This window comes from Mesoplodon mirus, assembly GCF_964341445.2.
Source record: "Mesoplodon mirus genome assembly, chromosome: 8".
Lineage (NCBI taxonomy): Eukaryota > Metazoa > Chordata > Mammalia > Artiodactyla > Ziphiidae > Mesoplodon > Mesoplodon mirus.
In genome coordinates, this window is record NC_138984.1 from 77,531,860 (window position 1) to 77,555,455 (window position 23,596).

The window sequence follows — 23,596 nt, forward strand, 5'->3', positions numbered from 1 at the left end:
CTCAACCACTGCGCCACCAGGGAAGCCCATGTACAATTTTAAATGTTACTTTCTATTTACAGTTATTACAAAATATTGGCTATATTCCCTGTGTTGTACAATACATCCTTGAACCTCTCTTACACCCAATAGTTTGTACCTCCCACTCCCCCACCCCTATATTCCACCCCCGTCCACTGCTGGTAACCAGTAGTTTGTTCTCTATAGCTGTGAGTCTGCTTCTTTTTTGTTATATGCACTAGTTTGTTGTATATTTTGTATTCCACATATAAGTGATATCATAGTGTATTTGTCATTCTCTGTCTGACTTATTTCATTTAGCATAATGCCCTCCAAGTCCATCCATGTTTCTGCAAATGGCAAAATTTCATTCTTTTTTATAGCTGAGTAGTATTCCATTGTATATCTATACACCACATCTTCTTTATCCATTCCTCTGTTGATGGACACTTAGGTTGCTTCCATTATTATATTCTTCTTGAAGATGAAGACAGACTCTAATTAAAATTGTATCTACATGACAGACCTACATAAGTCCTACAGCCACTTAATAAAAAAGTGTTGATCTTTCTATTTATATTGATACCTATCTTTGTATTGCAACTATAGAAGATCTGGACATTAAATCTTTCCTCTAGCTACACTGCATAGCATATTGATAGCAATCACGTTTCACCACAGCTACTATTTACTTCTTGAGATAAACCCTCTGGGCTAAACATTGAGTGTTTATAATACTCATAATACTCATAATCAAACATAGGTCTAAAATTTACAATTATTAAGCTATACCCACAGTTGTGCTTCTAATACTGCTTCTGCTTTTCTGGAAACTCTTACTAATATATTCTATACATATATTATATTTGGAAATTATACAAGAAACCAAATGCATTTGACAACTACTGGGTGTGTTTCATATAGTATCCAAAGTCTCATGACAGTTCCTCAAGGCTGTTATTAACTTCCTATAGTCTCAGAGAGATTAAGTAACTTGCTCAAGTCACAAAGCTGGTGGGGATCCAAACCCAAGTTTGTCTCACTTTATGCTCTCCCCATAAAAACAAAGATATAAAATTCTATATCTAGTATGACTAATTAAGGAGAAATTCACAAACTAAAAAAGACAAACATTCACTTCAAATTAACTTCATAACTCTTAGAAGAAAATAAAATAATTTTCTTGTTTTTTCTTTATTGCTATGATTCATGTAACTGTTTACCAGATTTTGGAAATGAGCACTTTGTTATGCTCAGCATGCGTGAACATTACTTTCCAGGGATGTGCTCTCTGTTCTAGTTCTGAAAACATGAACTATGCTAGACGCTGGGAAGTGACACATGGATTTTGTCTTTGAAAAACAAAGGATGTCTGCTGAAGAGGTGGCAAAGAAGGACTTATACCTCTGTGGAAAGGCATCAGGGTGAGAAAGGATCAGGGTGAGCAGAAAATTCTGTAGCAAGAATATTTGGTAGGAAATATCAGTAACACCCAATAAGCAATTTACTTTGGGGCTGAACATTGCTAATTTTCTCACTTCTTGTTGTTCTTTCCCATTAGCACCTAAAAGTGTTCAAGTCTCTCACAGCTTAAAAGCAACAATGACAACAAGAGACACCAAATCAATCCTCTTTGGCTTTAGGTTCAACCAACTGAAAACAATGCCAGAAGCTTTCCTTTCCCTAAGCCTTCCTTTTCCACTCTGCTATAGGGACTATTAAATCGCAGAGAGGAAAATATTCACCTCTCTTATAGCGTTTTTCACTTTCAACAATTGCTTGTGACTTGCACTGATCATCCTGTGGAAAACCATTTCTTACCCATTTTTGTGTTGCCTCAATGCCTTATATTCAAAATATCTGTATAAACTATAACTTACTGTATTTTAATTTCATATGGTCTGAAATGATTTCAGATTTTTGGTAGTAAGCCTTTACATTTCTTATGCCCAAGGTTGGCCAATGATTTATTGGCTTGGAAATGCTTGTTGTTGTAAAATTCCCTGACCTCTTTGGGCCTTTCAAACCTGCCTTAAGGCGCATGACTCCATCCAGTGTACCTGTTCTGTGAGACCCCTGCAATGCCCTTCAGCAAATAGGAGCTACCTTCAAATCTGTAACGTATTCAGTAGATATTTAGCCCACAGCTGATATTACCACAAATCACTAAACAGGGTCTCCGTATGAAAGGAGCCAGGGAGCCAGAAGAATGAACTATGAGAATGCTAGCGTTGTAAGGAAACTTTGATACCATTTAATACAATCTCTGATTTTCCAGGAAAGCAAACACAAGCCCTGTGAAGTGAGGTTGCTCAGTCACCCAACTAATAGAAGGTTTTGTGGGTACTGAAACTCAGGCATCTAACAGGGTGTCTACCTGTCATGAGCATATTCTGTTAAATGACCTTAAAATGTCATGAGTATTAAACTGTTCATTAACAATCAAAACTTTAGAATGATTACAATTATTTTTGAATGCATCGTAGTTTGAGTTCTCAAGTACAATTGCATATTAAGTTTTATGCTACTTGAAACATGTATTTCAAACCTTTGCAGTAGAAATAATACCTCTTTATTGAAAAAAATTACTAGAAAACACAGATGAAAAAAACCTGATATTTGCTGACATCTTAAAAACAGTCTACATATGTTACGGTAGTATATTTAGCTATTTTATGCATTTGGTTTCTTGCATAATTTCCAAAATGTTCTAGAAGACAGCAATATTTTAAATGGAGTCAGCTGGAGCTTTAAAAAGTATTTTAAGAAAACCACAATCATCTGTCCTCTTGACAGAATGTTCTAGAAGACAGCAATACTTTAAATGGAGTCAGCTGGATTTTTAAAAAGTATTTTAAGAAAACCACAATCATCTTCTGTCCTCTTGCATTCTGAAGAGCTCTGACTGGTTAATATTCATCTTTGCTTAGGTCTTAATCAAAAGATTCAAAGCTACCGTTAGATTGAATTTAATTAATCCAAAAACCGCAGAAGAATTTACTTTTCACTCCCTCCAACATTTTGTTTCTCCTTAGTCATAGGAGGTAACTATCTGTGGAGCAGACCATCTGTGAGACGGGGTAAGTCTGGGTTAAAATGGTCAGCTGTGGTTCTGTCTTGATCATGTGGTTCTTCCATGACAAAAGAGGCTGTTTATTTGCTGGGAGAAGGTTCTGTTGTACTGGGCCCTGTGTCTATCTCCAAATGATCACACTTAGTTCAGGAACACTGACCATGTCCCAGACACAGAGATGTTACTCTTCTGCTTAGGACTAGGGAGTGGTAGAGGAGGGCATTTTCTATTTATTCTCTAATGACATCCAGCATCTGCTGCCTGCTCAACCCTGTGTGAACCCTGGACATCTCCACTGACACAGGTAATCTTCTGTGTATTCATAACTAGTCTGGATTTAGCCTCCATTCTTGTTAGGTAATTTTTGAGCATAGTGTTATGTTCATGGAGGGAAAGCTGTGGAAGTAAGCCTTAACCTGCCTGATGGCTGCTTCTCAATAATACCTTGCCTTTCATGGTGCTTCATGTTTTTCAAAGTGCTTTCATATATACACATATATGACTTAATCACAAAAACTGGGCAAGTGGTGTGGGAAGCAGAATTCTAAGAAGGCCTCCAAGATCTCCGCCTGCAGCGTATATTCCCTGAAAATTTCCCTGACCTTGAGTGTGGGTGGGACCTGTGAGTATGATGGGATTACAGTTAAGACTGCCTTAGCAGACTTGAGACAGTCTCCTGCTGGCCTCGAAGAAGCAAATAGCTGTGAGAGGCCCCGTGAGCAGGCCACGTGGTGAGGGTGCCCTTGGAGCTTAGACTGATCCCCAGTAGACAGCTATTAAGAAAACAGGAATCCTAGTCTTCAGCTGCAAGGAGGTGACAGCCAGCAACCTGAAAGAGCTTGGAAGTGATTCTTCCCCCAGTGTATCGATGAGAACATCATCTGGCTGACACCTTGATTTCGGCCTTCCGAGACACTGAGCAAAGGACCCCGCCTTGACCTCTGGCCTACAGAACATGTGCAATAATAAACGGGTGTTGTTTTAAGCCACTAAATTTGTGGTAATTTGTTATGGAGCAATAGAAAGCTAATAAAAGCAAAGGCAGATAATACCATAACCATTTCACCAACAAGGAGACTAATTCAGAAAGATGAACTGATTTGCTTAATTTTATTCTGAAAATTAGTGACAGGACTGAGATTAGTACCTCAGATTTATATCCGAGCATTCTTTCCACTGTACTATAATGCTCCACACTAAAGAGTTTTACTGGTAGCTTTTCTTTACCTCTGCCCACTAACAAGGTAGAAATTGAAAGTATAATATATTGTCTTCTTGAATACAGCTCAACACAGAGTAAAGCAATGATTTGTATTCTCACATCAGTTCTGTAGTATAATGAAAACAATCATCAAAATCATGTCAAATGTCAAGTTGATAATATTTTAAAAGAATCTTGAATCAAATGTCAATCTTCATCACTAAACAAACAATATTCTGAATAGTTAAGATCGGGAAATGTCATGGGTAACTCTACCCACTTTTTGTATTGTTTCTTTGGTAAATTGTTTTTGAAAACCACTACAAAATTCTTTATTTTGAGACAAGGCAAATCCAGGCCTTTGTGCACCATCATCGTTCCCCAAGCCTGGAAAACAAAAGAGAGAGAGCAAAAGGAAAAATTAAATGCACATTCATGGGCTTCCCTGGTGGCACAGTGGTTAAGAATCCACCTGCCAATGCAGGGGACACATGTTCAATCCCTGGTCTCGGAAGATCCCACATGCCGTGTGAGCCAACTACTGAGCCCGCGAGCCACAACTACTGAAGCCCGCATGCCTAAAGCCCGTGCTCTGCAAGAAGAGAAGCCACCGCAATGAGAAGCCTGCGCACTGCAACGAAGAGTAGCCCCCTCTTGCCACAGATAGAGAAAGCCCATGCACAGCAATGAAGACCCAATGCAGCCAAAGATAAATAAATAAATATATATATGTATATATATATATATATATATATATATATATATATATATATATATATTTTAAAAGCACATTCAATTAAGAATTCCTTTTGGCCAAAGTAAAATTAAGCCCACAGCAATTTACTTACTTGGCCACATTCTTTGCAGATTATCTCTCCATTTGTTTGATAGTCAGCAAACTTTGTTCGCAGTGCTTTGTTTCCTCTCACAATGTACAGTTTCCTAAAATTATCAAGGAGTCAGAATCACCCCTGAGAATTCACACAGGACCAGTATGCAGCACATGGTATGCATTGCCACTTGTCCACATGCATGCACCAGCCAGCACCTCATCCCTTCTTCCAGATCAGCAGGCACCTCTCAAGGGGTATGTTGCCTTTTGTAGCTTCTTTCAAGTCTGCTGATTACTTTAACTAGACTTAAGTTGTTCAAGAAGTTGAGAACAAATATGAGCATTCACAAACTGATGTGCCTTGGATGAAAGTGGCTTTCACTTCTCCTTTCCTGCCCCAGTGCATATATTTGAAAACTGTACACAAAATAGGGTTTATAATTTGGGGCTGAGAAAGGAAAGGTCTGAAAAATAATGTATCTCATTTGTACTATTTTGGAAGAACAGTTACAATACAACCTGCTTCATCCCTTATAAAGAAACTTAAAATTAAGTCTTCCTGGACTTACTTGAACTCTGGTGTCATATTGACATGGTGCATCTTTTCAATTACTTGGATATCTTCTCCAGAGCAGGCTAGCACACTACAGTTTTTACAGAGAAAACTTATTAATGATGGGTTGTCCTTGAACTGCTTTGCAATACTTCTCTTGATTTTCATTTTCTTTTCCAATATACTTTGCATCTGTAATTCCAAAATCTGCATCAAGAAAAGAATATTCAATGTAGTCTTTTTCATAGTTTCACTGAACTAAGCCTCCTGGAATTCAGAGATCTTAGACAGTTATGAAAATGTACACTTGACTCATGACTCTAGACTTGGTCTAGAAATAGAAGTAATGAGGTGATGGCCCCCAAAGAATTTAGTATAGAATCTTCTCCTGTAATCACAGAAATATGGAATCCTCAGGTGTTCAAAACACAGCCCATTCTGTTGTGAGAAAGTCTTTGGCAATATTTACAAAAAAAAATCCCTCTAAGCCCCACCTCCATTAGTTTTAATTCTGTCTCATAAAATAAGTCTAATTTTTCTTCCACATGGAGTCTCTTTAAAGAACTAAACACTGTTGCTTCATCACCCTTAGTCGTTTCTTATCCATGATAAGCCCCCGGTTTCTTTCATTTTTCTTCATATGTTGTAATTTCCAGACTCTTAGCTATCTTTATCTCCTCTATACATTTGTGACAGAAAATACTAGTTTCCCACTCAGCAGCCATTCTTCGTAGGAACAGAACTATAATTTTATTCTGAGTGGAAATATGCCAGCTAAATGAAGACATTTCCAAGCCAGTGGCCTTTGAGACATAAGAAGATGTTGAGTGAAATTTCCAGGAAAGTTCCTTAAGTATCAGATAGTTGGCATGGGCACTGTTGCCTTTTCCATCTTCCTATTCCTTCCTTCTTAGAGTGAACATGCAGCAGCTGAAATTCTAAGAGCTTTGACCTTGAGAATGGAAGCCAAATAATAAAAGGGCAGAGAAGAGAGAGAGAGGAGTTTTGGCTTCCTCATGACGTCATGGAGCGATTTTATGGGTGTAGATTGCCCATTGCCCACATTCTTTATATGAGAGAATAAGTACTTAAATTTTTATATCCCCCATTCTGTGGCTAGTAGAGAAACTTATCAATATTTCATAACAGAGAAAATATAGTTTATGAGACATATAAAACTTGAGGTAGGGACTGGCCAGTTCTCATACCTATACAATTTCACAATAGAAAACATAGTTCTTAAATAATTTACTTCCAAACTAAACCTCTCAGAGATGACAAATTTATATTAAGTTGTGGAGGAAGCCATTGTTTTCCTTAAGATCGAAGGAAAGTTTTCAGTAAAAGTAAAATATCAGTGCTGAGGAGCAAAGCTGAATGTCCCATCTCTGTGGCTCTCGCCTCTGTGTTTTAGACCTTGATTTGAGGCAGCCATATTTAGCAGAGAAAAGAGAACAAAACCTTGCAAGTGTGCCTGCAGGCTATGACCTAATTTAATCAGACAAGTATGAAGACTAATTTCCCATGTAAATTATAACAATGTAATGCATTGAAGTATTCTGTTCTTTAAAAGTTTAATTAGGTTGTTCTTGCAAGCTATTTACAGGTCAGGGAGCTGGTGCAAAGATGATTTGGCATACAGGAACAAATACATGTGGGCAATTAAGAAACACCTATGAGCTCGACAGAAAAAACGACAGCAAAACCAAGGTCAGTGTTTGGATATGTAATCAGAACACCAGAAACCAAAAGAGTAGCTCTAAACTAGTAAAGAATATGAAACAATTAGAGGGGCAAAAAGAGAAAAGAAATCATAACAAATATATGGTAGGCACAGCTATGATCAAAGCCCAAATAAAATGTAAAAATGTGGCAAATGTTGTTGGGTGAAAGCCAGGGAACATGTTTAACATCTTCAACTTGCTCCTAGAAGTCTGATTTGATTGAAGAAGCTTTCGGTTATGTATAAACTCAGTATAGGACATGGAAAATAAACCTCCCCTTATGTGTCAACTCTCACCACTAATTAGTGGTTGCCTGAAAGTTGTGTTGAGGAAGTTCTTAAATCAGAAGGAAGAAGTGCTTTGACCTGGTGGCAATGGGTGCTGGGGGCTTTGTACAGAGTAGTGGTGGCATATACCCCACGTCATTGCCATCCCTTCTCTGGGTTTGTCTACCTGGAGTAGTTTCAGGAGAGTAGGTCTCTTAGTCAAAGGAGACCTAAAAATATAGTCCATTCTGGGGCCCCCAAAGGAACTGGGTCTTTTTCTAGAGATTATCTGGAAAAATGTGACTCATAAACTCCAGAGATGGTTCTAGAGTTTATACAAAACAACAGGTCTTGAAACATCAACCTTTGAAAACATCCCGCTTGACTGATTTATTTAGGACTTTAAATGTAAAACAATAACTTTCCAGGGGTATTATATGGCCACAAATGTTTGATCTGACACCGCAAAATGTTTGGTTTGCCTTATATTTAAAGGGGTTTTAAAATATAAATTCATGTAGAAACCTGGCCAGGAAACCTTGGAGTTGGTTATAGCAATGCACACCAATTTGAAAGCATCCCTTTTGTGAAACTCTATTTAGGGTAGAGCCAATTCCAATGTTAAGAAACTAACATTCACACCCATATGCAAGGGTGTGAATTTTCTTCTAAATGGATTGTTTGCTATTATAGTAGTTACAGTCTTTAATTCAGTGGTATGGGGGATTTCCTGAAATATTGTAGAAATATATTCTTCCTTCACTGCATTCCTCTCACAACTCAAATGACTCCATGTTAGTAAACTGAGATGCAGCTAGATGATATATGATGTATTTTCTTACCATTCAGGGCTAGCCTCAATGTCTCTCCCTCTAAGAACCTTTCCCAAACACCTAACCTAAAGTGCCCATCTAGAAGCTTGTTTCACATTGTCCTGTTCTAATTCTCCAGCTCTTCTTTCCATTCGATGTTTTAGTTGCCTTATTTCTGTTTATTGTTTCCCCTCCTCAAATCTCACCATGTACGTACTCAAATATAAGTTTCATACAGCAGAGATCTATCTGCGTTGCTTGCCGCTATGTTCTGTTTCTACAATGTTGCCTGACACACAGTAGGCACTTCACAGATATTTCTGGAATGAAAAAATTGTACCTGTACAGATTAGACCAGACCAAAATGACCAGGTAGGGTTGAACAAGTGAGCCGCACTAGTCTTTCTGGATTAGGGACAACCTAAATTTATATTATCAAAGTTTATAGAACAGTTCCCTGACAATTTCTGCCCACCATGGATCTTGATTCTTTGTATGTGAATCTGGACTCAGCACAGCTCATCAAACAGGAATTTATAATTCAGCACAATTTTTATCTGGAGACTTAGCCACAGAGATATCAATGGTAACCACAGGCAGCCACTGTAAAGGGAAAACCAAAATTCAGTGTTGGCCCAAAACAATACCTTACGAGCATACTCCTCTGGTTTCATATTTTGAACACGGTCTATAGCTTTATACATCATTTTCTCTCGGAAATCATTAACTGTCTCACGTTCAATAACTCCTGAGCCTCTCTGGGCAACCAGGACATAGGTGCTCTCGTCAGCTCTGGCTCGACCACGGGCCTGAGAACAGAAAGAAATCAAGTCAATGAAGGACTATGCCTTGCTGTGAATGCTCCCATTTTTGTCCTGGAATGATATTCACTGCTCAGTATCCCAGTCCTTAAATGATCCCTCTATTCTCTGTAAAGTTAATTATTTTTCATTCTTTATTAGTTGGCTATTTCAAACTCAAAATGTACCTTAATGCAGAAAAAATGTTCTAGAATGAGGGTGGTTAAATCCCCACACCAGCCTTCAAAAGCCACAATAACACAAGACCGTCCTGTCCTGCCTTTCTCTTCCCCGGGGCACCCCTCTCAAACCCTGTGAACCATCATCAGTGATTTGGGCTGGAAAAGTCCCACTGCCCCCAACCTCGTAGAAGGGATGAATGGGGAGAAGGGCATCTCTGACCTTGCCACCAGAGCTGTGGAGAGTGCTGCTCTGTTCCTGGCATCCTACCTTCAATGTTGAGCACATATTTCCATGAAAACATGCTCAACATGGTGATACATTTCTATAGTCTTCTGTATAAAGTGCTAATATTTAGGTACATTTTCTTTTTTATTTATTTATCTATTTTATTATTATTATTATTATTATTTTTGCGGTACGCGGGCCTTTCACTGTTGTGGCCTCTCCCGTTGCGGAGCACAGGCTCCGGACGCGCAGGCTCAGCGGCCATGGCTCACGGGCCCAGCCGCTCCACGGCATGTGGGATCTTTCCGGACCGGGGCACGAACCCGTGTCCCCTGCATTGGCAGGTGGACTCTCAACCACTGCGCCACCAGGGAAGCCCTAGGTGCATTTTCAGTAACAGAAAATGTTATAGCCTTGCCCAGGAACCTCACTATCAACTATAATATCATCCTCATGAAAAATGCATTCTGAGTAGTGAGGCACTGAATAACACATGGACTCCTGAAATCCAAGTATTTCTTAATGTGGTGGCTGTCTGGTTATCTGGTTGATTTCTCTTTTCGTAGGAAAAGATATATTTTTAAAACTATGTGTGCTGTTTTACTAAAAGAAAACAAAACAAGAACACAAAATCAAAAATTAACATAATCGAGGTATTTGAATGTACCTGGACCATGGCTATTTCGTTAGTGACGAGACCGTAACGGATAACGATATTACATTCTTTAATATCCAGACCTTCTTCTGCTACTGTGGTAGCGATAAGCAGATTTATTTTTCCCGAGCGAAATTTACTAATGACTTCTTTTTGTTCATTCTGAAGAAACATTTTAGTAAATTAAATGTTGTAACACTAAACACATTAAAATCTCCTAATTAGGAAAAGAAATATTAAATTGCAACTGGTCAGTGTAAATTAAAGGATTAAATCATACACGGATTTGCTGCCATCTGTTTTTGGCGTTGAACAAAGACATGATGGTGAGACAACATTTGATTTCCAATCTGGGATTACTACACAATGACAAAAATATTTCCATCCTCCAGTCTGGAGGTGGGAAGGCCATCATTTATGCCAAGGAAACAAATTGATGGGTGACTTGGGAGGAAGAAAGGAGATGCTTTCAGTTGAGAAGAGGATATAGCAATGAGAAACGAAAATAGGCTTTGCTTTTTACTATTGATACATTAATTTCAGACTCTTTAACAGAGGATAAGATGCAGTGACAATTTTAAAGATGTAGTTGAATTTTGAGTCACAGAGAAAATACACACAGTATACTGCATTTGGTCATTTTAAGAGACATTCAAGCAAAACAAAAAAAAAGAAACAAATATTCCTGGAAGAAACTGAAAACATTGGCTGCCTCCAGCGAGGGGAGCTGGGAGACTGGAGGACAGTGGTACATCCTGTACCTTATTAATTTTGAAAGAGGTAAATATATTATCTGTTCAAAAGGATATAAATAAAAATGAAAGAATAAGTTATTAAAAACATAATTAAAACAGCTATATTTGTGAAAAAATCTGAATTTTGAAAGTTAACATAGGTAAAGAAATCAAATATGCACTCTGGCCCTTGCATAGGAGGAATGATTGAGCATAATCCTAGCTTGACGTGGCCAGTGGAGTTTTATTTTCATAACCATTCTTATCAAAGCTGTTGGTCCAGTGGCCTTTGGTGCACATTCACCCTATCTTTTGCCCCCAAACATTAAACAAAAATACACCTGTCAGACAAACGTATGTTCCTCTTTTCCCATCCCTTTCTTTTCAGAGGCAGCATGTCAGGTGTCTTTATTTGACTCCTAACTGCTGGAGAATCCTGCAGAAAGATAGCTCTCCAGTCTTCTCTGATAATTTCTCCTTGCACTCATATCCACTGATAAAAAACTTACATGTCTTTGGATTTTAGCAGATGTTTGTGCCTTCATTCACAGGAGTAACTTTAATAAGGAAAATTTCAGACACAGTGTCAGACCCTCAAATCATATCACATAGATGCCTAAGTCCTCTTCCAGTAAGTCCAGCTCAGTTTACAGGTGAGGATGTGGGGAGTGAGGAAGGGGGCATGTTCTAAATTTTGGCATGCAGCCACCAAGTCTGAAATGGATAAGGAGCAAAAACTAGCTTGAATGCATACCTTCCATTTTTACCCCATCTCTTTTCAAAGAGGAGCTGAGGCCACATAAAATCAGTCTTAACACTAAAGTTAATAGAATAGAAACTTAAAAACAGGACCAAAAGTGAAAGAGTATAGGTGTATTACTTGCAAGGATTAACACATAGGCTGAGAAAATGAACTTCAATTTTGCCTGTGAGTTTCCTGGAAGCTAGGGCAAAAAGGGAAACATATTAAGTAAACCAGCTCTCATCATAAAAAAGGATGTAAACTCCTTATCCAACAAGGAGTTTGTTTTTTGAAGGAAAACAATGCTTTATCTGGCATAAACTTTAGAGGCAACTTTAACATGAGTACTTGTAGAGAGTATACTGACAGTTATGGTGGACAATTTTAAGAATGACTTTTTTCATCAAACATTAAAACAGATTTAATTTGCTCCAGTGGACCAAATGATGATGAGCATAACAGAACTGAAGTGTCCCCTTGTCCAGCAAGATTGAGGACCAATATGACTTCAGAAGAACATTTTACTCTAAAAGCTATCCTGGTTTCACCCATGCTTATAATCTCTATGACTGTCTTTTTTCTCTCCCAAGTGTTTTTTTAATACTGTGCACAAAAGTAGTATAATGAATTGAAAACAAAACAAAACAAATCTTAAAAAGGAAAAGAAAATCTCTCATAGTCCCAAATCTCTAACACATCAAATGTCTTAATTTTTCCAAGTTCCCTTAAAGATCTCATTCTATGCAAACATATTTTACATAATTCTAATTATAATGCACACATTTTTGTGGAAATTTGATTTTTCCACTTGATATTATATTGTAATTGTTTTCCCATTTTGTTACTAAGTTTAAATGTCAATCATTTTTTGCAAAGGAAACTCAATCTAGAAAGCTCCTCCAAGAATGTGGAAAAAATGATTCCTAGAACAATGGTTAGCCTATCAAATACCACAGATTGATTGCTATTAAACAATTTTCTTTCAAGAACAAGTGTTTCATTCCATTAAAGTATTGGTGGGTTGGTGGGAAGATTGATGAAAAAAAGACTACAACTAAACTGGGAAGGGAAATAACGGCATAAGGAAAAAAAAAATCCAAAAGGATGTTTTCACCTGTGTCATGGGCTTGAACTCACTGCTGTGTCCAGCTCCAATCAGATGGTGGGCTTTGACTCCTACTTCTGCAAATTTTTCATTTTCAGTAATCCACTGGGAAAGGGCATATGCACTTTGTCGTGTTTTTGTGAAAATTATTCCTCGTGCTGATTCCTCGGCCTTTGTATATTGCTCCATTATGGTGTTTCTCAATTTGGTCAGCTTTTCATTTTCATGTTCTGGGTTTACAGCCAGCTTTTTCAACATTTTCTTATTTTCTTTAAGAAATAATTAGTTTATTTATTTTCTTTGTTATTGAAGTATACTTGATTTACAATGTATTAGTTTTGGGTGTACAGTAAAGTGACTCAGTTATATATACATAAGGATTATATATATATATATTCTTCTTCAGATTCTTTTCCATTATGGTTTATTACAATATATTGAATACAATATTACAAGATATTGAATATAGCTCCCTGTGCTACACTGTAGGACCTTGTTATTCATCTATTTTATAAATAGTAGTTTGTATCTGCTCATCCCAAACTCCTAATTTATCCCTCTCCCACTACCTTTCCCCTTTAGTAACCATAAGCTTGTTTTCTATGTCTGTGAGTCTGTTTCTCTTTTATAAATAAGTTCCTTTGTATCATATTTGAGATTCCACATATAAGTGGTATCATATAATTATTTGTCTTTCTGACTTACTTCACTTAGTATGATAATCTCTAGGTCCATCCATGTTGCTGCAAATGGAGTTTTTTTCATTCTTTTTTATGGCTGAGTAGTATTCCATTATCTATCTATATCTATCTATTTATCTGTCTATCTATCTATACCACATATTGTATCCATTCATCTATTGATGGATTTTTAGGTTTCTTCCATGTCTTGGCTATTATAAATAGTGCTGCTATGATTGCAGTGTTTGCATCTTTCAGAATTAGAGTTTTCTCTGGATATATGCCCAGGAGTGGGATTGCTGGATCATATAGTAACTCTATTTTTAGATATTTGAGGAGCTTCCATGTTGTTCTCCATAGTGGCTGCACCAATTTACATTTCCGCCAGCAGTATAGGAGGACTCTCTTTTCTCCACACCCTCTCCAGCATTTACTATTTGTAGACTTTTTAATGATGGCCATTCTGACTGAGTGTGGATACCTCATTACAGTTTTGATTTGCAAGAAATAGTTTAAATTAGTAAAATATGTGAATAACTAACTGGAAGATTTTATAGAATGAAGTACTAAGATGTTCAACTACAGTTACTCTTGTGCCATATCTAATAATTAGGCTAGTTTTTAAGATAAATTTATTGCAGTCATCTTGACAATAAAACCAGATGACCAAATGATTAATTATGATCATACAGCTCATGGCTACTTAATCCCATCAATCAGAAATAGCCCCAATATGAGGGGGATTTCTTCTTTCATAATGAAAGATTATTTTAAGAAGGACTTTTGGAGAGCTCTTGAGAAGCAGTGGGTTCATGCCAAAGAGGTAAATGCATGAGACCATGCAAAAATGTTACACTGATTCTTACCCAAAAATAAAGTCATGAGAAATCCATCTGTCTCATCCAGCTTCAAAGGTTTCTTTTCATCACCTGCATCTTCATCATCATCATCATCATCATCACTCTCATCACTGTCATCTCCTAGGACTGCAAACTTCTTTTCTTTCTCATCGTTGTAGAAAGTTTCAAGGTGATTATATGCATCAATCATTCGGATTGTATCATTAATTTGTAGGGCCTCATTGTACTTCCTCAGATGTTCTGCACAAACACGATCTTTGCGATTTCCTTCTCTTGCAGCTATGAAAAATATGTTATGTAGAGTGATATAATGATAGAACACCCCCTCAACTGTGCTGTGGACTTGAAAATGTTTATGATACTGACTCGAAAATAGGCTTCACCATGTTTTTGAAATGAGCAAATTAAGGCTCAAAACGTGCCATGAGCACTAAAAGGGGGCAAGTTTTTTGACTCCTAGACTTGCTACTTGTATTCTGCGTCAGCAAGAAAACATACTTGACTCGTGCTGACTCAGAGGAATGGCATGAAAAACATATTGTTTGCGTTTGCATTTGGAAACAGAGACACTAATATTTATCTTAATATTTTAAATATACAATAAGTGAAAGACTCTGGAGATAAAGAGAAAATGAATTGGTGCCTCTTTCCTTAGATAAGGAATTAGAACATGTTTATCCTTGTCCTACTCAGAACACAGAAATTCCATTGGCTCTTACACTTACTTTCAGTTTGCTTGGGAATATGTGATCTGGAATCATGGCATAAACATGGGATAAATTGTGTTATGTCAAAACCCAAATTACCTTTTTTTTCCATTTGAATGAGCCATTGTTCATAGGGCTGAGTTCCAAAATCTGACATTGGACTAATTTGGCAAAAAGTTTGAATCTTTGTCATTATTTCTAGAAGTTTATCTTTAAATGGATCCTAAAAACAAATTATACACTTATTCTTACATGTTTATATTGCTGAATGAATAACATTATCTTTGTTAAAATAATTTCCATGTTATAACAAATTTGATTCAGAATCTTTGCCTATACAAAATAACAAGTCACTCTGATCACCTCTTTGTACACTGATTTTTTTTATCAGCTTCTCTTTTACTTCCACCCTCGAGCCACACCACACCAATACCAGGTATCCCTGCTGAAATTTCCAATTTAAAAGTTTGCAAAAATAAAATTAATGAATGATAGACACTTTGAATGCTAATAGTAATTTTTAAAATATATATTAAAGTAATGCCCCGATTATCTAGAAAGCTTGTAATTTAATTTAGAAAACATTCCTTTTTGAAGAATTGGTTTCAGTATTATTTCTATCAAAATAAAAAGTTAAAAGGTAGAGTTTTGAAAAAAGCCAGACACAGAAGAGTACATACTGTAGGATTTCATTTATATAAAGTTCAAAAGCAGTCAAAAGCCATCTTTGGTGTTAGAAGTCAGGATAGTAGTCATCCCATGGGGGGTGGGTGACTGGAGGGGAGAATGGGAAGTTTTGAGGGTTGTGGCAGTGTTCTGTCTCTTGATCTGGATTTTTCTTTTTTCTTTTTTTTGGCCGCACTGCGCAGCATGTGGGATCTTAGTTCTCCAGGAATCGAACCGGAGCCCCCCCTGCATTGGAAGGGCAGATTCTTAACTACTGGACCACCAGGGAAGTCCCTTGATCTGGATTTTGGTTATACAGGTGTGTTCAGTTTATGAAAATACAGCAATCTGTACACTTACGAGTTTGAACTTTTCTGTACGTGTGTTATGCTTCAATAAAAAGTATAACCAAAGTTAATTAAGGTAAAAGGTAAGATAGCAAATTCTTTTAAAATATACCCTAAGGGGACTTCCCTGGTGGTCCAGTAGGTAAAACTCTGCACTCCCAATGCAGGGGCCCTGGGTCTGATCCCTGGTCAGGGAACTAGATCTCACATGCATCCCTCATGCATGCCACAACTAAGAGTCTGCATGCTGCAACTAGGAAGTCCGCATGTCACAACCAAGAAGTCTGGTGCCACAACTGGGAACCAGCACAGCCAAAATAAATAAATAAATTAATTAATTAAAAAATAAATAAATAAAATAAAATATACTCTGAGGATGTTGTGGATTTTTTTTTAGACTGAAGGTCAAATATATTCATTATCACATACATATAAATGAGATAAACATAGCAATTAAAAGGTAAAATGCTGTGAGATTTAAAACTCAGGTATGTCCTACATACAAGAATCAAACAGTTATAACATTCTCAAAATGAAAAAATTATATACAAGAGATAAATTATATAGGAGAACAGATTAATAACTATTACTTTGCTTTTTTATGGAGATATAACTGAAATATAACACTATATTAGGGTTTTTTTACATCACTTTTTTTTTCACACACACACACTGTATTTTATTTTTACGAGATCAATAAACTGACACCAAGCATTGTAAATGGATGACCACAGATGTTGTGGATTTTTTTTAATGATTACAATTAGAAACATGCATTTAAACTTATCAAATAAAACTGAATAAGTAACAAAAAGTGAAGAAAAAAAGTACATTCAAATGTGCCACTTCAGCTGGAATAGATAGTGCTGTTTTTCAGAATTTCCAAAAAAGAATGACCTATGGCAATTGGTTGCTAATGTTAGTTCAGTTCCTACATTTCAAACACAATGTTATCTGTTCTGCATATTTCATAATTCAACATCCTTATGAGGTAGATTTGCAAAGATTACACTTATTATCAAGTACACACAGCTCAAATTTATGATGCTTTTTATATTTTACAAAAGAAAGTACTGACATAATGTACTGGTTATAATGTTCAAACTGACTCTCAGTTGGTTTTTATAATCAGTGAAGGTGTTCATCACAAAAATACCATTAAATTAAATATTTCACTGCTTTACTGTAAGTAATTTCATAAGAAAGTAAATGTGTCAGGTAGGTAGGATTCCCATTATCATTGCCAACTGTAATCTGTTGCCTCTGTTCAATGTCAGGAAATCAATTCTGGAATTCATCAAGAAAGTAAAAAGAATAAAAGAAACTATGGTGATCCCTCTAGTTTAGCCTTACAACCCTCCTCATCCCCTCCGCCACCCCTACCCCATTGTGGCTCATATGCAGTCAACCAACTACTGAGCTACTCTTCATATAAACTAGAAAACTGAAAGGAGAATTGAAGAGAGACTTCACAGCAGTGCTTTGCTGCCCAATATCAATAAAAAAGGAATAACACTGTAACTTTTTTGCTAAAAATTTAAAATAACATTCTTCAGATGGTCAGTATAAATAATCTTTGCATTGTTCAGTTGTGTACCGTATCATCCATCAAATGAATATAAAAATTTAAGCACATACTTCTTTGGTGTCATCTGCGATTACGAACTTTTTACATGGCTCCTTTATTTGGTCTTTAAGTTGATTAGTATTTTCTTTCACGGTTTTAATGGTAAATGCATCAAGATTGGCACATATCTGAAAAAGAGACATTTTTCAATATTCAAATACTTTTCCCTTTCAATTGATTCAATGTAGAATTCTTTCTCATGTAAGAAATAGGTAGCATGATTTGCTAAACATAGCATTTTAGTATTGCTTTACTGTGGATCTGACTAACCAAAAACATTTATCCTGATAGAGTAAAAAAAGAACTTCTAAATCAAGTTGGTGAAAAATTCCAGAACAAAAAAGTATTTATTTTCATTCCTTACATTCCATTTTCCAGCTGGAGAGTACAGAAAATTGCAGAGATGGGAAGAGAATGGTTATGAGCTAACCATATTACATGAGGCATTTTAAGGCTCATCTTGACATCCGTTGATCATATTACCACTTTCTTCTACATATAAAAGAGGGCAGTGCAAAGACAGGAGCAGCCAAAGCCCATGTGCCTGGATTTGGATTGGAGTTAGTCCTAAATGCTAGTAATTAATTATATGTTGGACCCAATAATTGTGCTTTTGTCTACTCTATATGATTTTTACTTACTTCAACTTAAAGGGACTTAAAATACAAATGCAATGCCTTGGTGCCAACATACTTTGTGAGTTACTCTGAATTCATTCAATGCTTGAGATCAACAACAGTACTTTATGTGTTGTTACCATTTGGGGGCAGCTGACAAGAAATACACCTTTAATTAAAGGTTCTCATATCTCCATTTTCCTACTTAATTTGAATTGCCCAGAATCTGAGTATCACACAGAACAAAAAAAGGCACAGAAGAAAATAAATTTTGAAACTCATGGAATGTGTATAAAAATTAGAAACTTTCATAGTTTATGCATATTTCTATATCAAGTAGATCATTACGTTTAACAATAGGGGTAGATATTTAAAAGAAGGTATTTCATTTGTCCCAATTTTTCACTAATTATGTTTGCTTTCCACAGTTTTTGTGATTTTTTCTGTGTCATAGTTATTTATTAAGGCACTTACTGTTTTGTAGAAGATTGAGTGTATTTACTTTGAAGTGTATAGATTTCACTTAAGTGATGATCATGGAATACCATCTTTCATGCATGCCATGGCACTTGGACTTAATCTTACCCAAGAAGCACTGGCATTTTCTTTAACTTTGGTTTTCTTGGTTATGCATAAAGTTAATGATTTACTTACTTTTAAAATGTGTTCTTCAGCTTTGGCTTGCTTTTGGGCTCCTCCAACACCTGGTGATGCTGTCAGTCCCAGTATCTGAGGTAAGGGAATCACTGGTTTGTTTTCTTTCTCAAGTCTGTTATTTTTCAACTTCTGGTTCAAATAACGCCTCATGATGTTATTATAGACTGCTTCTTTGTTGGTGTGATGGCATTCATCAATAATGATGAGAGAAAAGTCTTAAAAGAGAATTCAAATGGTTCATTTGTCCATCTTGGCAAGGTACAGTGTAAAAGTACCTTTAAGCTAGGAAACTGAGCAGCCAAGCACCTTTCACCTTTTAAGGGGAAATGTAACTATCCTAGCCACCTGTATATACAGATGTTTGTGTATATTAATCATGAAACTATCCCCGTTAGACACTATCCCCACTTAATAGATGAGTTTTGGAAAATGTATAGATCTAAAAAGTGTTATGGGATGGACTTCAAACCCTGGCTTTTTCCTCAAAACTCTCAGGATTACATTTTTGTTCTTTAAAAAATATTTAATTTTAAGTTGGCGAATTTTATTTTCATTCTATCAAATGAAAAACATGATTTAAAAAGGAATAATTTTACCTTGTTTTAACATTGCATTTAATTATTATGATTATATATACTTCTTTCCCTACCTTTTCTTCCCATCCCCCACAAAATAGAAAGGATTGTATTTATTCTATGGAGAAGAAGGCATATCTAACAGGATCCACTAATATGTAAAAAGAACTTGTCAGTAATTAAAAATACAGAGTAAATGAAAAGTCCAGTAAGTGTTTGATTTAATGATGATATTCTTATGCAGAATAAAGTGATCTAATTAAGAACTTATCCAACTTTTTGTTTGCTTCCCTAAGGAAGAAGGGTTTGAATGAAAACTTAAGCAATGGAAGACAATCTAAATCAAAATTAACGAGTGGGAGGTTAGGGTTAGCAGATGTAAGCTTGTATACCTAGAATGGATAAACAACAAGATCCTACTGTACAGCACAGAGAACTATATTCAATGTCCTATGATAAATGATAATGGAAAAGAATATAAAAAAGAATGAATTATATGTAGAAATGAATCATTTTTCTGTACAGCAGAAATTAATACATTGTAAATCAAGTATACATCAATTAAAAATTGATAAAAAAATAATAAATCAAAATTAATCAACATTTTAAAAAGTATGTAACTAATACAGCCTCTGTTACTTCCTTTAGTATTACTAATTATTTTTACAAAAATAAACATTTCAACCAACCTGACAACTGTACACCATCATCTTCACCTTCTTCTAAGTTTAAAAGTGAGTTTTCAAGGATTTGAGCTGTACTGATAATAACATCATGAGACTTGACAACTTCTGGAAATGTTATTTTCAATTGGGTATCACCACTTAATCTAGTAACATGATACCATTTCTTCAAAAATGGTTCGAACTCTTTGCGGAAGAGCTGTTCAACTAATGGTACCTTTAAAAATGCCAAAGTTAAAAAGAGAGAAAGAGCATTGTCAAACAAAAGGAGTATTGATCAAAGGCCTGCTATGTGTCAAGCATTAACAGAGGTGTTTGCATTATCAGTTAATTAGGTGTAACAACCTATCCATCATTCCATTCATTCACGTGTCAATAAGCATTTACTGAATGTCTATTAGGTGTAGACATTGTGTCTGGGACACAAAGATGTTTAAATTATGGTTGACAAATGTCAGGAACTCATTCTAGTTGAGCACATGGACCAAGAATCAACAAAACAAAACAAATTATCACAACACAATGTGATCATTCTCCCTTGGAAACACATAGAAAGTGACAGCAAAATGGAAGAAGCAACTGACCCCTCAAAAGAGGGGTTTAGGAGGAATTTTAATCATGTAAACCATGGGTCAGTGAAGAGATAAACTGAACTAAGGCTGAATAAGAAATAAATTTTGAGATTGTAAAACAGGGTCAAGCTATAAAGGGCTATGAACACCAAGCAAAGTACTTTAAATTTTGTATAACAGTTCATAGGACCCTTATGAATTGTTCTGTAGAGTTATTTTTTGGGAATCAGGCCAGAGGCAACCTGCCTAAGGAATTGGAGGAAGCAGAAAACCAAAGGTGAAGAGGCAAGACATTGCCTAAGGGAAAGGATGGCAGTGAAGGGATGGACTGCTGGACTAATTTTGGTGGCTGAGAAAGAACAAAATAGCAGGTTCCTTAAAAAATAAAAATTCAGTAACCATATGATTCAGCAATCCCACTCCTGGGTGTATATCTGGAAAAAATGAAAACCCTAATTTGAAAAGACACATGCACCCCAGTGTTCATAGCAGCATTATTTACAATAGCCAAGACATGGAAGCAACCTAAATGTCCATCAGAAGATGAATGGATAAAAAAGATTTGGTATATATACACAATGGAATATTACTTAGCCATAAAAAAGAATTAAATAATGCCACTTGTAGCAACATGGATGGACTTGGAGATTATCCTACTAAGTGAAGTAAGTCAGACTGAGAAAGACAAATAATGATATGATATCACTTATATGAGGAATCTTAAAAAATGATACAAATGAACTTATTTACAAAATAGAAATAGACTCACAGACATAGAAAACAAACTTATGGGAGTTCCCTAGTGACCTAGTGGTTAGGATTCCGGCCTTTCACTGCCATGGCCCAGGTTCAATCCCTGGTCGGGGAACTGAGATCCCACAAGTTGCGTGGTGCAGTCAAAAAGAAAAAAAAAAAGGAAAACAAAAACAAACTTATGATTACCAAAGGGGAAAGGCAGGGGAGGGATAAATTGGGAATTTGGGATTAACAGATACACACTACTATATATAAAATAGATAAATAATAAGGACCTACTGTATAGAACAGGGAACTATGTTCAATATCTTGTAATAACCTATAGTGGAAAAGAATCTGAAAAAGAGTATTATAATATATATACATATAAAAACCTGAAGCACTGTGTTGTACACCTGAAACACTGTAAATCAATTATACTTCAATTAAAAAACAAAACAAAAACAAAAACACCAAATCAGTGAAAACTCTTTCAGAGAGGCTGTCCAGTGAGTGCGTTGGCACTGAGGTGACTCCACCTGATTGGTGACTCACAGTATTTTCACATTTGCTAACAGGAAAATGCAAATCTCCGTGAAGACCCTGACCTGAAGGACCATCACCCTGGAGGGGAAACCCAGTGATATCGTGGAAAATATAAGTGAAAGCTAAAATCCAGAATAAAGAAGGCATCCCCACTGGCCAGCGGAGCTCATCTCTACAGGCAAGCAGATGGAAGATAGCCTCACTCTATCTGACTACAACTTCCAGAAAACATTGCCCTTGCACCTGCTCCTCTGTCGGAGGGGTGGCTGTCAATTCTTCAGTCTTTCATTCACAATGCCCAAATGATGGCATTACTCTTCGCTCTACCCCAATTTACATTTAGAAATTACCAGCTTTGGTAATAGCTGAACCTGTTCAAAGTGTTAATAAAGATTTTGTTGCATGTAGAGAAAAAAAGAGCTGACTCTCTATATGTTGTAGTGCCTGCTGAAGGTGGCTGAGTTGACACCTCAAGGCTACACATCACTAGTCATTCAGAAAAGCTCCTATACTGGGGAAAGGAATACCCAGGCCATCTTGAAAGTCATATCTTAGGAGAATTTGTACAATGGAAGCCCAGGAGTGTACAGTGTGGCAAATAGAGTTGGCAGGAAGAGTTTCAAGGGCAAACATCAAAGAATGTGCATTATACTCCTCATAATTTAATTACCTGATAATGTGATCAGTGGTTATCTTTCCACTGGTCTGCAAGGTATGCATTATTCTTTTTTTTTTTTTTTTTACTTGAGATGAACTCCACTTAAGTGAAAAATAAGGGCTGGCTGATCCTCCTGGCTGGAGAGAACCGTGTAGGAAGAACATGTCTTTGTATTATTATTTAGTCAAAATGTTGAGGGCTTCTAAGAGTGAATGTGAGGGGAGAAGGGGTTAAATGGAATCCATGAATTCCAAGGAAACAAAGTGAATCAATAAACAAGTTTGGTAAGTGAAAGAGCATAACACAGGGTAGAAAGAGAACTTTTCAGTTAGTGGTTCCCGCCTATCCACCCGCCTCCAACCCCAAAGTGAAGTCTCTGGTCTATTTGCCACAAAATCGACTCAGAGATGTGGAAAATACAGACTCCTGAGCCCCACCCAAGAACTACTTAATCTAGGGACTGACCATCTCTGGGGACTGCGTCTTGAAGCTTGTGCTTTTTTTTTTTTTAATTAATTTATTTATTTTTGGCTGCATTAGGTTTTCATTGTTGCGTGCGGGCTTTCTCTAGTTGCGGCAAGCAGGGGCTACTCTTTGTTGCAGTGCACAGGCTTCTCATTGCGGTGGCTTCTCTTGTTGCAGAGCGCGGTCTATAGGCGCGCGGGCTTCAGTAGTTGTGGCTTGCAGGCTCTAGAGCACAGGCTCAGTAGTTGTGGAGCATGGCTTAGTTGCTCCACAGCATGTGGGCTTTTCCCGGACCA

General features: G+C 36.6%; 1 protein-coding gene and 1 long non-coding RNA gene across 2 annotated transcripts in view; one reads left to right on the forward strand and one right to left on the reverse strand.

Annotated features, from left to right (window-relative positions):
- LOC309809081 overlaps positions 1–22,523 on the forward strand; it is a 28,886-nt gene extending 6,363 nt beyond the window's left edge. Inside the window, exons 2-3 of the long non-coding RNA XR_014294803.1 lie at positions 19,084–19,143; positions 22,210–22,523. This is a non-coding gene — a long non-coding RNA (uncharacterized lncRNA). The remainder of the gene's footprint in view (positions 1–19,083; positions 19,144–22,209) is intronic.
- The window catches only part of IFIH1 (interferon induced with helicase C domain 1), a 57,068-nt gene continuing 37,641 nt past the window's right edge, over positions 4,170–23,596 (reverse strand). The window contains exons 6-16 of the mRNA XM_082629801.1: positions 20,331–20,541; positions 19,064–19,281; positions 17,804–17,920; positions 15,252–15,375; positions 14,452–14,724; positions 12,915–13,174; positions 10,337–10,486; positions 9,109–9,270; positions 5,676–5,866; positions 5,123–5,216; positions 4,170–4,661 (exon numbers count right to left, since the gene is read on the reverse strand). Coding sequence (XP_082485927.1) covers positions 4,482–4,661; positions 5,123–5,216; positions 5,676–5,866; positions 9,109–9,270; positions 10,337–10,486; positions 12,915–13,174; positions 14,452–14,724; positions 15,252–15,375; positions 17,804–17,920; positions 19,064–19,281; positions 20,331–20,541 — 1,980 coding nt within the window. The 3' untranslated portion in view covers positions 4,170–4,481. The remainder of the gene's footprint in view (positions 4,662–5,122; positions 5,217–5,675; positions 5,867–9,108; positions 9,271–10,336; positions 10,487–12,914; positions 13,175–14,451; positions 14,725–15,251; positions 15,376–17,803; positions 17,921–19,063; positions 19,282–20,330; positions 20,542–23,596) is intronic.